The following is a 17,256-nucleotide window of genomic DNA, read 5'->3' as shown; positions in this document are numbered from 1 at the left end:
TATTCAGAAAGTTATTTCTTTTTCATAGATATCTTGTTAACGGCAAAGAAAATCGGTGGCATTACATATGTCTCTATGTACAAGTGACTATTGTTTACTAAATTTTTATTTCATCCTTCCACAATTATTTTGCTAAATTCAACTGTGCTATTAAATCTACAATTCAATGAACAATCAGCTAGGAGAGCTCACTCTCATGGAAGAGCACCAAGTAAGACTCAGTATGCATATAAATGCTACTTTTTCTTATATGGGAGATCAGCACAGCAGCAAGACATTTTGGTGCCCAAGGCAAAATGCCTTTTTTATTTTCTCTGTCCACAATAAACTTTGCTTAGGTGAGAACTGTGTTGAGCTGGATGTAATCTGAAGATTCTTTATATGCTTGATCCCTTGAGATAACAGGTATTGAAAATTAAGTTTCTAGTTCCACCAACATGTTTGCTCTGCCATCCTTTTGTTACAAGTTTCCCTTCATTCTCTTCCAGTCTGACTCCCTCAACACTTTTTAATCCTTTACAACCTGCCTAGCTTAACAGACATTTTGAACCTCTGAATTTACTGCCCATTCCTTGCTTGGCTCTGGGTCTTTTTCTTCCTCTTCCATGACAGATCCAGATTCTTTTCTTTCTTGCCTTTTAAATACAGTGTTTTTACAGCCAATATGTTCTAGGTGTGTACTGTGTTGTGAAAACAAGCGCTGTACTGCATCCTCTTTCGACTCCCTTGGAAAGGGTCACAGGAGGAAGGAGTACAGCACAGTGCTTATTTCCTGCTGTTCAAACATAGTTAGAAAGCAGAGGAAGTATGATTTCAGGAAGACTCGGGCAGTAACCAACACTCTTTTAAGGACAGAAGCAGATATTTTTTTTCTTTTCTTTTAATAGCAGCAAAAAGTCTGAGCTGTACTACCTAATACAGAAAGGACAGAGAGATGTATTTTGGGATTCTCCTCACAAAAACAGAGATTTCAGACACACTGCACAATTCAGTGCTGCATACAGACAGCCAAAGTAGATCACAAAGTCGAAACAGTTTATCTTAATAACGATTCAGGCCAAGATAAATTACTCCGCTGAGAAGAGTACCCTGGCATGGTGCAGCGTGAACATATCCTAAAATAGGGTAAAAGTCTAGGAGAAAGGCATAAGCCAACATTCTTTAAGCTGAAAAACTAAATGTCATCAGAAGCTCTCTGTTTAAGGAGTATGCATATGAGCATACAGTACGGAAGGCCCCAAGAGATACTTGAAGACAGCAGAATCTAGAAGAAGGGAGTCAGAAGCCTCACTAATAAAACCTCCTCTTTTGGAGACACTTTTTACGAAATAATGATTTCCACTCTGGGCATCAGTATTTCCAATGCATTTACTGGATATAAGTGTCTTCTTTTCCTCCTGCCCACCAAGAAAGTTTAGTTCAGAGAAGTTAATTTATGTACTAATTTAAATGACCACATACTTGGTGAACTTACACAACACTTACGCAAGTATTGCATAACTTTATAAATAACCCGCTTGTTGTTGAATAACCCTCTGGGAGAGCAAAAATAACAGGCTTAATTTTAGTAAAGAGTTTCAGGGTCCTCTGTAACACTTAGGTCTCTCTATAGAGAAGAAGGAGGAAAAAAAAAAATCTTTACTAAGCAACTTAAATGTAATGCATGAACATCTCAGAACAGTTGCATTAGAAAAATTTACCTTTTCCGTAGAAGAACTTGCGGTAATAATATGCTCCAAGATCAATGTGTTCTATGATGTAACGCTTCACTTTCTCTCTGTGAATGGACTGGTTTTCTCTTGGTACTTCCAGTACTGAAACACCAGCATTTGTGCAATGGGAACTCAGAGAGGACTCAAACGAACAACTTTCACCTGAAGAAAAAGTCGCTGAATTTGCCCTAGAAAGTGCAATCCGTCTATCTCCTTCCCCACCAGTTTCGTTCCTGAAGTAAGGGCAACTCAATACTAAATCATTGCTTTTCCCATCACCCTCATCAGCATCTAAATTCTCTTTTGAATTGAGGTCCTCTTTGCTTCCCAAAGGAGATTCACAGTTTCCCGTCTGGCCTGCTGGCATCTGAGTTTGTGACGCAGCTGAGGCCCCAGTGGTTATATTTTTTCTTTTTCCTACATTTACTCTGGTAGCCATTGCTTCATTTATGTTAAACAAAACGCTCTGAACATCATAATGTGCAAAACATTTCTGACAGTTCCAAGAACGAACATTTCTATCAAGTCTATCATCCAGATCAGACGAAAACTTAAAAGTTTCATGCTCGCTTTTAACTGTTCGCAATTTTCTAAACAGAGATGTTTCTACTGCTTCTGATTTTAGTCTCCTCTTGAAAGATTTCTCCCTGTCTCGACCAATAAGTAGGGCACTATCCATATAATCCAAGCCAGAAATCCTGACAAATTCTCCTCTGGAAATCTGCGCAGCAGCATGTAGACTTGGAGAAACTGTCGGGTCACAGTGGAAAAACTCAGAAAATCCAAATGGAGCAAGGGGTTTATGTTCAAAATTTTCCACTCGGTATCCTCTTAGCATTGCAAAAAAGTTTTCTCCAGACAAGCCTTGTCTATCAATTGAAGAGGTGCTGCCATATTCTCTATGAAGAGCTGCTCCAGTATTTGGGTTAACAGCATTCTGGTCTAACACATCTTCAGCATCAATGTCGCTTATTGTCACATCACTGTTGCTTCTTTGCCTTATGGGATGAAGACCCCTTTGAGGGGAATGAACAAAAAGATCTCCAATGGAATATTTTCCCTCCGTAAATTCCAAATCTAACTCTTCTTGCTGTCCATCACTTTGGTCGTTTTGTCCATTTGGAAGTACTGAGCCAACACCTTCGTAACTGGTTGGAGGTCTGTTTTCCCAAGCAGCTTTACTCAGCTCTTTAGAGCAATCCTTTTTAGGAGGCCATTCAGATACCCTTGCTCGAACACCCATTTTAGGCACAGCTGGTGTACCATTTGCTTGATTATTTTCAGTTTTGCTAGATGCATTTGAAGAAACAGGAGGACCCATGCTACCATTCAAAGCTTTAAGTTTTCTAGCAAAATAATCATCAGATTGCATGCTTCTTGAAGACTCCCTGAACTTTGAGGAAGTTCTGCTAACTTTGTGCTTATCTTCTTGCAAAGACCTTTGATCAGTCATGTCCAGTCCGTGGGAGGGGAATCACTACTATTGCATAAATTTACTGTTAGTTTTTTTATTACATTGTCTTTTATGGGCCAATAAACTGCAATACAAAAATACAGTTACAGTCTTCCCAGAAGTACAAGCAGAAACCTCAGTGTACCATTTTTGTACAACTTCTGTCAGGAGAGCAATCTTAAAACATTTCCTTCAGTTCAGACGCATTCAGTTCAGTATTAGCCCAGGCAAATTTCTTTTATCTGTTCATAAAAAAAAAGAGAAAGTGTATTAAAATGTTTATAGTCAATAACAGTAAGCTTCCAATGCTGCTTGGATATACACAACACCACATGGAACTGGAACTAATGAGACTTGCTTTTTATGGTTTTCCTATCCTTCATCTCCTAAAACCCAACAAACGCAATTATCCCTGTTTCCCATATGATGCCCACAGGATGCGAGCAGTTTGAACCTGCATATCTCACGGGCTAACCGGTACACACGCACTGAATAGCAGACTAGGTTCTGCCAAGCAGAATAGCCACATACAATTCTCTCTGCGTTTTCTTCAATGCTGACAGAAACTTTGATTGCGGTCAATTACGAGTTCTTTACATAACATGAACGAACATTGCCACCTAAGACACCTTTTTCAACTTTGCTTGAAACTGGCTAATACACGAAGGAGTTACTGAGGCAAGATTGGTTGCAAATGTAAGCAAAATATATGAAACAGACAGGAACTTAACAAAGAAAAGTGTTTTGTCGCATTTAAGACAACATTTTAAAGGTAAGTAATCTCTCCATTAGGATTAATTCAGTGAATAAATGCATTTCGCTTACCCTCCCCCGGTTTCTCCCTAAAGGGAAATCTACTTACATTCCTTTATTTGAAGTGTCAACTATTATTTAGCTGTGTAAAACAGTTACAGTTTTTTCTATCACATTGTATTCCTCTGGTTGGGAACCTAGACTGTTAACTCAGTTACTGTGCTAAAGAACGTCTGCTGTCTTCCGCAAATAAGAAAAGATAGTAGCCCTATTGATAAGTGTTAATTTGCTTACAGAATAGGAATTGTTACAATATAAAAGTATTCTTTAATGGCTTTAATGGTCTTAAGAATGACCATGACTCATGCTGTGAAGATTCATTTGCAGGCAGAGCCCATCCTTTAACCCACTGCATAAAACTAGAGTAGAATGAGAGACAAGACAGCATGTTATATACTTCCTGTTCAGCTTTTGTTCCTTGAACAAAAACACCAACAAAATGATGTTTTAACATGCTGCACATAAGCATAATACACATTTTTCAGAGTTTAAAAAAAAGGTCAGAGGTAAGAGGAGCTCAGAAGATAAGTGGGTTTTTTCCCCTACATTTAATGACATAAAAATTCTTAATAAAAAAAAAAAGAAAAAAGAGACCAGTGTGAGGCAGAGGGGAATAATATACATTAAAACTTGACAGATTATTTTTTCTGCTTGTCAGAAATCAACACAAAGTTGTGTTTGATACAGCAAACTTCAGGATTCTTCTAATGAAATGGGTTAATAAACACAAGTTAGAGTTACATTATCATCATGATTGACATGGTTTCTATGTGACTGTTACAAGGAATGAGTGACAATGACAATATAACATTGCAGCTTACTTTCCCTCCATATGAATCCCTCAGTTCTCCTGTTTGATGGCCAATGATGTCAATTAAAACAAAATTTTTGGTTCCTTATGGGAGTCCAAAAGATTGTTTAAACAACTGACGCGTTCAGAGAAACAGTATTTCAAAAGTAGCACACTACCACCTCAATTATTTTCAATCCAAATCCACAATGTGATTTACCATTTAGCCTCACAAACAGCTGTATTTGTGGAAAGCACAAGAGAGCCTGAAGGCCACAGGAAAGCAAGACTTTTTTGTACGTGTGTGCAGTGTTAGCTTAAATACTTGATGAAGTATGGCCTGAGTAGTTTAAAACAAAGGTACATTGCAAAAGGTAGTATTTAAAGAAAGAATTATTTTTCTTTACACTGTAAAGCTGGTGTGACAGAAGACCAAAGAAATGTCTGTTTTGGAACTGCAGATTGACTTTTTATTGGAAATATTAATATTTGAAGATGTGATGCAGTACATTTAAGGTATACTGGTAAATACTTATTTTTAAATCTGAAGTCGACCTAATTGAAAAAAATCTGCCTGTTTTTAATATAAATGTATGTGTTTTGTTACTGACCATGCCTGTAACTCAGTACAACAGCATGTTTTGGTTGAAAGCTGACCTCTGCTGATGGATAGCACTATATTCTCCTGTCCTTGCTGTTCTTTAAGGTTTTTCTCTCTTTCCGTAGTAAGAATTTAACAACTCACAAACTCTTCCCTATAGATGTTGATATTGTTTATTATAAACCAATTTTGCTTGCTGAATGTAATAAACTATCACTTTGCCAAAGAATGCTGTCAATACGATCATAAGCACCCTTCTCTTCAGACCCATACAGTCCTTTTGGTCAAGTTCTTCACTTCTCTCTCTTCTCGTCTCATCCCAGCATTTCAGAATGGACTCCCTGACAGATACGGTCAGAAAAGAAGAAAAGCTGGATGCCTACCCTGCTGTTGTGCTCCTGCCAACCCTTCCCACTAAGGCTGCTGGATGTTATGCAAATAACTTCAGTTCCTTCCACACAGCTACAAAGACTTCCTTCTGAGCTCAATACAGCAGCTGGTTTGTTAGCCACAGTTACAGTTCTTTAACATGGAATGATTCCAAGTTTCCTGGGGACCTGGATACGTGCCCACAAATGTTCCTGTGCCAGTAGCAGAGCAATGAATAAGAACTGTACTATTGGACTACCCTGTCAAAAGGAGGCTGTTTGGTAATGCTGCCTCATGTCAGCCTTAATAGATGGAAATGAATTATTTAAGAAGTCTTTCTGTGATCATTTTGTTGATCAAGACTTTGGAAATCTGCCCCTGTTATTATGTAATGTTATCATCCTAAAAAGAATGCATAATTTGGATGAAAGCATTAATTCTACTATTTATCAAGATGACAATTCTATAAACCTTGACACTCAAGCTCTACTAATCTTAAAAAATGGGAAGTGCAATTTGATAAAATAGGAGCATAGGCAGGGATGATACGCCAAAAGCTGAAGATCAGACATTTCATTTGCATTCAATTGATTCTACACAGCATTTTCAGGGTGTTCAGAGTCTGGTTAGTTTCCACTCTTCAACGAAACACTTCGTAGGGCAGTAGTGTTATGTATTTTGCCAGTATAGCAGAGTAGCAGTTACACAATGGCTACTTTATGGGAATCCAAAGTTTGCAAGAAAATTCTGCCTTCGGGCCCATGCTTTTAAGTGCAATGAAAAAGAACAGTGCAAAGGAGAAATGAACACGGTTCATGAGCTGCCTGTATTTTCACAAGTTCTGAACCAGACAACCCACTGAACAAACCTGTCACAAGGTATCATTTCCTAAAACAAAGGAAACTAGGAAAAAAATAAGCAATTTTTGAAAGAGAATCATACAAAAGTTTTTTTAATGGAAGTTCAAACTTGTTTCAGTTTGCTTATTTTTAAAAACAGACTACATCAGCAAATGTTTTTAGATTTACGTATTTTCAGTATATCTGTTAAACAGCACTTATTTCTTAATGATTCCTAAATCAGAACTATCCAGTTCCCAGAAGCGAAATGAAGGCTATGCTTGGTTATCAAGCCCTGTGTCTCCAAGCCAGAAAATTCTGGTCACAGTGAACTATGATATCATATCATATGACAGTTGATTACGATGTAATGCGGGAGAATTATTACTGCAGATAGCAGTATGGAAGAGGAAAATGAGTTCTTCATGCATTTGTTTTCATGCAAATGTCTTTAGAAAACCATGATATTTAAGCATAATTGTCTTTAAATAGAATATTTCTTTCAAAGTTTTGCATGAGGCACAGTGAATATTAAAGGATAACACTGACTATAATTGAGCCACTTATTCAGATTGCAGCTGTGGAAAATGGATTGGAAATAATACAATGAACAAATTATGAGCACAGCTCATGAAAAAAATGGTTCAAATTATTATACATCAAATTTACAATTAAAGCTATAACTATTACAGTATAAATGGTTACTTCTCATATGCATATTTCAGATTCTTGATAAATATGCAGACAGAGACAAGAGGCAGAAGAAAGATGGGAAGACCCTCATTTGACTAATGGAAATACATATGAGCTTCTGTGTAGTGTATATTTGTTGCACACTTCCATAGCTGTGCTGTATTTCTTCACATTTACAGTCTTCGCTTGCAAGAGAAATGCAAGAATAGAAAATGAAAAGAATCCTTTGTTGAAATTACATAGTTACCTAAATGTATCTACAGGATAATCTACCAACAACCATACCAAAGCTTAGTTGATTTGGGGGTTGGCAGGAAAGAGGTGTAACTAAGAGTGACAACAGTCTACGTGACTCTCAGTGCTGGTGTAAGACCATCACATTTCTTATCGAAACAGTGAAATTGCATTAGTTTGGAACTGATGCAAGATTTGGGGTTAATAAAAATTAAAACACCACACTCTGTTCCTCTAATACAGTTCCCTTTAACAAAGAAAATGGCAGATAATGTAAATATTGAGACAGAGATGCAACGTGCAATTTAGAGCAATAGACCTTTAAAATAGAACTTTGAATTCCACAGCTGTTGGGTACTGTTCAATGAAAGGTGTTTTATTTTTAAGAAAGAGAGATCTCCAATCATAACTGCTCTCCCTCATTCACAGGCTGAGAAAAATATAATTTACAGGAATAATTGTATAAGATCTAACAGTAAAAACCAGACCCCCTCAAAAATATTGGACTTGTGTTTGTCTTATGGTCAAGATCCCCCACCTGTCATCTTGGCTTTTCCAGAGAAAATAATTTAATAAAGCACACCTTCCAATTACAAAATACTAAATTCATTACTACTAGTTCATTGGGGGTTTTTGGTTTTTTTTTTTCTGTTGTTTTTTTTTGTGGGTTTTGTTTTGTTACAGATTGTTATTAACCAGTACAATTTTTTGGCAGTCTTTACAGTTGCAAATAGAAGTTATATACCTGTCAGTCAAGTTCTTGTATCAGTGAAAATTTAAAAAACAGAATGCAAACTGTCTTTGTTTCCTCTCATTCTTTCCATTCATGAATCTAGGCATCAAAGGGCAGGATAACAAAAAAGAACCCTACTCATTGAACTTTAAATAATCTGTTTTCTACAGGGAGACTAAAATGACATCCAGAACACAATTTACATGCATGCACATTATCTCTTCAGGACAGAAAAAAAAGTATGGCAGACTGGATGACTCTAAGACATTTCCCTATCTTAAAGTATTTAGATGTACTTATCTCTGTGCCTCCAACATTTCGTTGTAATTGTAATTTCCTTGTAGCTATATTTATCCTCAAAATATTGATAATACAGAATTCTAATTCCAGTTTCATCTTTGAGAATGAAGAGTCTTGAACACATACTGATACAGGTGTGTCATAAAAAACAAGATTCTTAACAAAGAAATACCAGTCAGCAGATAAACAGAAGTACATTTTGTATAACAATTTTTGTATTCAGAGTAGTTTGACAGCTTACAAAGTAGGGAGTAAAAACTTGTTTGCATGACATGTACTTTTCCTCAACTAGTAGAACCTTTGCAGTGAGTTCAGATTAGACAGAGTAAAGATGATTCACTTTCAGTTACAATATTGAAACATGGTATTGAAGCAAGTTCCACTCAAAAACAACAGAAAAGTACTTTCAGTGGTCTTCTCAGGCAAGTTGGGCAACCTCTGAATCCTCAGTAGAAACAGTACTGCCCACGTGCTCAGAAACTGTCATATGTCCACCGATTCTTGAATTGCCCCTTCCTGGTTGATGCATGTATTCTCATTTAAATTGTATAATCCCCAAGGCAGGGACTATTTCTTTGTCCTGTCCCAACAGGATCCTCATACGATGACCCACTGTAGGGGGTGTGAAATACTATGCTAATCTAGTTGGTAAACAACAAGTGGACCAAGTTATCTTTCTCAGCTTTGCCTCTGGAAGTAAAGGCAGGACTTGTGCACCACATTCACATCGTTCAAACACAAGGAAAAGGACTACCATGTGCTGACTCTAAGCAATCATTTGCATAATCCAAAAGGAAAGTCAGTAGTTGCTGAATAATCTGTCGCCTGAAAATGAGCTTTTGACAGCCAATTGTATGCATTGGAAGAACACTCAAAAGAGAAATCCAGCATCTGTAAAGCAGCTAGCAGAAGATTATACAGAAAGGAGAATATTTGTGGTGTATATTGAGGGAGGAACATACTACATGTGTTTCATTTCAAAACAAATGTTTTACCTTGAAGTAGTTAATATACATTAACAAATACTAAGAATGCTAAGTTTCTTCGGTAGCTCTTATAAGATACTGGCAGAAACAAAAAGCCACTCAGCGATTTAGAAGAAATAACGGAAGTGTACTCCATTATTTTAAAACAATGAAAAGAACATATTCTACCTTCTCCCAGAATCAGTCACATTAGAAATTATCTTTTTCGTTATAATTCAAGCTCAGCACACAAAATGTGTTTCCATTGAACTTCCAATGGAAAAGTGGTCTCCTCAAGAGCAGGCATAGATAAAACCAGGGGGGAAAAAGAAAACCACAACCCACAAAATATTAAGAAATGCCTTGTCTGTTTCATTAAAAGAAGTAACACTGTAAGAATTTTTGCCCTCACAATACATAAAAAATTGCTGCAGATGGAATGTTGTGATAGAAAAATTAGAAGTACTTAAATAACATCATTATCTATACTTATAAATCTACAAAAATTTAAAACTTCAGGAAGAGAAGATTATTTATAATAGGTAAATACATTTATATAAATTTCTGGATGAAGGTGTTAGCACTGTATTTTCCAGAGAAATTATCTCGAGCCTTTTTTGGAATATATGTGTAAGGCTGTTTTCACATACTGCATACTTATGCATTAATACTAATGCTTTCGATTATTCTGAAAAAAATTAGGAATATTGGAGTTGGTGCCTCCTGGGGTATCTGAAGAAATGGTTTTTAATTAAAGGTGGATAAGAAAGGAGAGATGTGCTAACATTTTAACTTATTTCACATTCAAAGGTAGAAATTTGGAAGCAGGTTCAGAGGCTCCACTGAAGCTGAATAAGGAGTCAAGTACTGGAATAGGAGAAATTATTCAGTAAGAGAACAAGATTGCAAGCTTTGACTTTTCAGAGTCTATATGCCACAAAAATTCATAAAAGGCAATTCCATTTTTTAAGTCTACTACAGTGAGGCCCCAAATAAAGCTTTTTTTATCCACTCAGTGAAAAGATAAAACAATAAATCTATTAAACAGCCGAGACTGCCTATTCCATGAAGCAGGCTTCAGACTCTGACACAGTATTCAACAGAGATTTTGAAATGTACAAAGTCATTTTTAGCCAGAACTAGAAAGTTCTCTTATTGTCTCTATTATAACTGTGTTTCATAGTAAAATCTGCTTCAGACAAGAGCAGAGAATAAGCTTGTGACGTTCACACTGGAGAGGTCAGACTATTTGCGTTGTCTTAAGCACGTACTTGGATTCCACGGTATGAACTCACAAATCCATACATTGGACATCATCTCCAGAGAGCACCAAATTCCTCCAAACAGAAAAACACTTAGCACTAGAACAATACTAATGCTGTTTCCACCAGAAATACTCTCTCCAATGCATCATGAGACATACTGCATATGATTTTTAAGGGCACCTGATTTTTTTGAAATAGAAAAAGCCTCCTTAAAACAAAAGACAAACTCAGTACATCCACTGGTGAAAGAGATAACCAAATAGGGTGTACAGATTTTAATCACGGGGACATAACAGCTTGAGCTTGAGAAACAAGCTCCATATCCCGTTTCAAAAATCTTCCCTTTTGACAAATTACCATCAATAAGACTGTTAACGCCCAACGCACAAAGGAGGTGTGCTGATTCCCTTCCCTTCTTCTGCTAGACCTACTGCATTCACCTGACGTTTCCAAACACCACCTGGTACTGAACAATAGTTTGGTCAAAAAGCACTTCTGAGATAGCCAGCCTAGAAGCCAGTCGTTCTACAGCTTCATACAGCTATTACCTAGTTCTTACCAGGTGAGTCTTTACAATAACAGTGTTTCTCAAAATTTTTCAGAGTGTGGCTCCTGTCAAAAGACCTGTCTTTTGCCATTCCGACCAGCTGCCTTCCCCCAGGATGGATGAAAATAGTCTGTAATTACTAAATGCAACTGTAGACATTCACTTACACACTCCTTAGGAAGTGAGCTGATGCAGCTAACACCACTTTTCCTAACACCTCTTGGCAAAGAGGGAATGACAAAGTGGCTAAATGAAGGTTTAGAAGTTCAAGTTAATTCATTTCTAGGGGGAAAAAGAAAAAAGAGCTTAAGTCCACTTCATTGTTAAAGCAAAGGAGAATTTGAACAATCTCATCCATCATAAAAGTTCACAACAATGAAAAAAACCTAAAAGAACACGCTCTTCCACTAATTAATAAAGAAACAATTAACACTGTCTATGACAACCGATGGACTATTCAAAAACTCAAAACATTCTAGTGTAGTAGAGATCTAAACTATTCAGTGGGAAGACAGTACAGAGGCATATTTTATGGAAAAAAATAGAAATACTAGCTTTGCTTCTATTTATTTTGTTTTCAAGGAAGTAAAACAAAATTTAAGTTTTATGCTATGTCATTTGTCAGTAGAATGGCTCTGATGTCATAGTTCTGAATTATTTTTAGTAGTAATGAAGGAAGTGGCTGATTAAAGTAAAAGAAGTTTTAAAGAAAATAAGTTTTTAAGGAAATAATAGCCTTATCTGCATTGTTTTTTTTATGGAAACTGTTTTAGTTTGACCTTAGTTCTTTATTAACTGGCATGAACTGTGAGGTAGCATAAACTGATATTACTGGCCAGTTATCTGAACCTTTCAAACTGACTGGGGTTCTGCAGTTTCAGATGTCAGCAAGTAACTTCTCATGTACTTCTGCATCACTTTAGAGCTCTAAAGTATTACTTCACGTCACCGCACATCAAGCTCTTTTAAAGAAAGTATTTTTTGAGAACAGAGATTTAACTTTTTTTCTATCCTTTCTCTCTGAATCAAAAAAGCAGAGATTCCATATAGAAAGAAAATACGTTGAAATCTATGGTCACCATAATACACTGAATTCATATAATCTTACTACATAAACCAATTTTGTTCTTAGTTTTACAATGTAAATTTGGAAAACTGATTTCATAATATTAACAAAATACATTAAATATCTTGGTAGTTACCAAGTAACTTGGTGACTTGAGTCCACATGACATTTCTAAGCATGTGCAATTGAGCCTGGACCACCTGGCACTGAGCAATCCAGTTTGTGCAAACAAGTGCCTCTCTGAGACAGCCAACCTACAGGCCAGTTGTTCTGCAGCTTTGCAGAGTCACAGTTCTTTTTTCGATGAATAAAACCTTTTCACATAATTCTAGACACAAACAGGACATTAGCTGGAGTGAGAGAGTTGATAGCAGAATATTATTCTTCATTTTTCAGCAGTCCACTCAAATTCAGCACGACTTGATAGCAATAAAAAGTCATTGCCATCTGTTCAGTGATCATTTGATATCTTATCTAGAATCAAAATGATGTCAAGCTAAAAAACTTGTTATCAATGAGAGTTAAAAGGGTCATAATGGAAAATAATTTTGGTAAAAGTTTTATGTAAACTTTATGGAACACTTCCTTCTGCTCCCCCCTCAAAAAAAATCCAAACAAATCAAAAACAAAAAAAACCCACAAACCAATAAGATAACTTAATCATTGCTCTACGGTTATAGCTTTAGTTTGTTAAGTTAAAGCACATGTCAGAGAACTTTCTGGAATAGTCCTGCTGAGAAAATATGCTATATATTCATTCAGAAAATAACTGTCTTCAAAATTATAGTATGGAAATACGTTTCAAAAATTCCGAGCCAGATCAGCAAGACTTCATTTTCCTAAATTGAAAAGATGACTTCTCATCATATATATGAATTTTCCATACAAAGCCATCATCATGACTGGGGTTAAGGAACACAGATTCAGTGTGGTATCCCTTCCTGTTAGAGAGACATTAAAACAAACATCTTGATTCTTAGTATGACAACAATGGACTAAACTAGCCTTTAAAAAGCTACAATCCTAAAAATAAGTTTTTAGTAATTCAGGACTCTCTTCTTTGTCCCCCTACTCTCAGTCTTATCTTTTTCTTTGGATTCTGAAAAAAGTCCTGTATGGGGTGATACATGAGGTGATAGCTACAAGCTATCATAAATGTGCTGTCATCTTCCTAACCTTACGATACTGGGCCTAAAGGTAAAAATTTTGGAAAGAGAAGTCTTGCTTTAAGATGACTTACTGAAATACTCAGCAATTTAATAATTAGTAATTTACCTTTAAATAGCTCTCTGAACACATGAATAAGAAATAATACTACGAGGAAGCATGAAAAATGTACTTGTGGTCCACTGCTGCTAAGCATGGGCAATGTTAATTATAAATTCATATTCATCTGGAATGGTTTGCTTTTATAGGGCCAATTTTTTTTTAACTTTTGTTTTTAAAATTCTGATTACGTAACACCCCATCCAATAATTCCGACACTGAATTTTATATTTGATTTATCAAGTTCTGCTCCTTATGTAAACGAAAACGTTCAAATAGGAGGGTATAATTAACTGATCCAAACTGTTCACACACAGGCAGAGTAACGCAGTGTAGGCATAGTAAAAAATCTGTCTCTGAATTTCATTATTGGCCTTGATTTAGCAAAAAGTTTCTGGTCAGCCAACAAACTGTATATCATTCACACAGACTGCACATTTCTGGAACTGTGTTTTTACTTGGTGTCAGTGCATATCTCCCTCTTTTTTGCAGCATATTTGCATTATGGAAACTACAGATTTATTTCAAAACTCAAATTTAGAAAAGAACAATTTCTAAGTTTCTGACTCTTCAAAAGCTCATATTGGATCATAAAGACAAACTACACATTTGACACATAATCTAAGTAAATTACATTCCTTCTTCCCAATGCATACTCACCTACTTTATTAGTAAAATCCACAGATTATTTTTCCCCAAAATTCAGGATGTTATCAAATAAAATCCTATTTTCTTTACAACCTAGAGAAATGTCTTCTGCTAAAATGAACTCTGGCTGCATATTTGTCAACAAATTATAAATTGCTTACAAAAGGTCTCAGCTATTTGTATCAACATTATGTATGACCCTTTACGAAAAGTATCCTTATCTAGGGCAATTCATAATGTGACTTTAAAGGATTTTCTACAGATTCGTCCCAGCTAGCTTTTCTGCATTTTTAAACAAATAAATGTATATGAGACTAAAAAAAAACACCCCAAACCACCAAGGCAATTAAAGATGCACTAAAATATCCATACAATAAGTTAATCTGAATTTTTACTGGCTTGAATAAAGTATGATCAGTAGTAATCTTTTGTAATGCAAAAGGCAATAAAATAAAAATAGTCAGGGATTTACTAACCATCAATCATGATTTTTTTTTTAAGTGAAAAATAATTTAACAAAAAACCCAACCCCACAGATACCCAGAATATTAATACTTCATTTTTTATGCAAGTGTATAGTTCAATTGTTTGAATTTCTTCCAGTTGAACTATATGGGAGCAAATTTTTGTGCATGTTTACGGCTGCATTCCTCAATACGGACACTCACGCTACAGTGTGTGTAAAGTACGCAAAAATATTTTTGCATATAAATGCATACATACCCTTATTAGTCCACATTAACAATGATTTTGCAAAAAGACATATGTAAATTTTTGTACCATCTTTAAAGGTAAATATAATAAAAAATTATTGAGGAAAAAAAACAGTGCCAAAGTCTCAAGAATTGCTGTTTCAGTATATAGCAGCCTTTTATCACATCATTAACTAGGTTGTCCACATTTCACTGTGAAGATTTCATTATGCAGATTTATATTTACAAAACAAATAGCATATATATGGCTTTCCTTCCATTCTAAGGATTTTTTCACTTTCTGTAAAAGTGATGGTGTGCATCTGCATGCCACGTTTGCTGCATACACCCAGAATTCTTTGCTTCTCACGATGTAGCTCACACCCATATTTATGCCAATGTTTTCCTTCTAATGCAGGAGTCTTCCAGTCTCCCATTTTTATCTCACCTTGAGGATGCCGTGCGCTTATTCGCTTCTGCTTTTCTCAATTTCCATGTACTAGGAACCATGTATTCACCAAATCATATCTAATTCATGCAACATTTTCCTTCTCAATCCATACTTATATCATCCTCCTTTCAAGGAGCACAAGCCATAGTTTACATGTGTTAGGACCATGACACCCTTGGGTCTGGAATGAGAGCATTCACAGATAACAGTTATTCAGGCATAGCTATTCAGAATGTAAATGGGCCAATAAGGTAAATTAAGATGCCTGGCAAAGTTAGGATGGTAACGGTTGTCAACCACCATTTGTTTAATTTGCAGGCAATTACGAGATGGCAAAAGCTAGCAGCTTCGCTAATCACCAGCCAAAAGCTCCCACACATCCACACTATCTTCTTTCTGTTTTCCACCCAAATCAATTGGTTTCTACTCATTGATGGCTAAAACCATTCTGGAAATTTCAGAAATAACCCGATAACAAAGAACCCAATCCCTTGTTCAAAATCATCTATTATCAAGAAACGATCTACGTGGTCCTGGCAAGTTCAGCCTCCTATAACACCTTGAAATCAAAAGAAAAATCTTTATCATTGTCTTCCCCTAAGCCCATTCCTTCCTCTTCTATAAATATCCTTTTCTTTGTCCTTTCCAAGGTCTACTACCCCGACAAAAGTCCAGCTTTCCAACATAGCATTTAAGTTCAGCCAACTTTAAAAACATGTCCCTTTGGTTTAGCCTTCTTAGCTAGAAATATTCACTTCAGGTTCTATTTCATTCTGCAGTTTCCCTATTAACTTCCTCACCGAATGCTTTGTCCTCTTTGATGTCACTGCTGTTCCTCTACTGCTGCTTCCTTTATCTCAGTGTTTTTTCCTTCTTATTAGTATCTTCCTAAAGTATCATCCAACAGTCCCTTCTATTCTACCAAGGTATCTCTTTGTGGTATTCAAGACAGTCAGACGAGACACTGTACAACATTACTAGCATCAGTTACCTTACTTTCCTTTATCCTTCTCTCCAGGACAGTAAAGAAGCTATTGGACTTTTAAAAGTGTCCACTATGCTGATTAGCTAAATGTTGTTTCTTTTCCTTTGAATAAGAAGGGTTTGTACCTACACTCAACAGTTAATACCATGCATTACACTCAGGTGCTAACCCATCCATCTCCTGTCAAAACCAAGGCAAAACAAATATGTACTTCAATGTGTCCTTAAAGTCAGCAAATGATCTACTTCAAACAATAGCCTAGAGAGAATTCCAAGGAACAAAGTCCCTCAGAGAACACTCTGTCAGCAACTCCTTCAATTACAAAAACTAACAAGTTTAGTGAGAAAATGAGTAAACACAAATAAGAACTTAAAGATCACAAATTACACATTTTTAGTATAGATAAACTAAATGAGATATTAATATGGAAAACAATGTATAGTAGCTCTGTGGTACTATATCCTATATTTTTTAAACTAGAATTTTTTTTTTATTTTATTTCACTTTTCGGCTTTTTTTAGAGGAGACCTAATAGAAATATTTAGACTTTGCTTTTTAAAAAACAATAATTAAATACTTCAGAAACCGATTAAAGCTACTTGTAAGTGTTCAGTTAATTCTTGAGTTTAAACACTGAGATGACTATGTAAAAACCTCAAAGACGCATACCAAAGCCACAAAATAATTTGAACAAATGGAAAATATATGAAGAAAAAGAAATTACAACACCTGTATCAAGGGAACTGAAATAACTGTTTTTGACCAAAGTACTTTATGAATGCAAAAAAGTATCTTGAAGATTAAATGTGAATGCCATATTATTTTGCCACACCT

The 17,256-nt window shown here is 35.8% G+C and overlaps 1 protein-coding gene across 3 annotated transcripts in view; it reads right to left on the bottom strand.

Moving 5' to 3' along the window:
• Positions 1-17,256, bottom strand: part of SIPA1L2 (signal induced proliferation associated 1 like 2) — a 151,878-nt gene that overhangs the window by 84,825 nt on the left and 49,797 nt on the right. For all 3 annotated transcript variants that reach the window (XM_054194809.1, XM_054194810.1, XM_054194811.1), the window contains exon 3: positions 1,701-3,407. In XM_054194809.1, coding sequence (XP_054050784.1) covers positions 1,701-3,165 — 1,465 coding nt within the window. In that variant the 5' untranslated portion in view covers positions 3,166-3,407. The remainder of the gene's footprint in view (positions 1-1,700; positions 3,408-17,256) is intronic.

This window comes from Rissa tridactyla, chromosome 3 (assembly GCF_028500815.1).
Source record: "Rissa tridactyla isolate bRisTri1 chromosome 3, bRisTri1.patW.cur.20221130, whole genome shotgun sequence".
Classification (NCBI taxonomy): Eukaryota; Metazoa; Chordata; class Aves; order Charadriiformes; family Laridae; genus Rissa; species Rissa tridactyla.
Note: the sequence above shows the minus strand (reverse complement) of the source record. Positions and strands in the feature narration are given on the sequence as shown.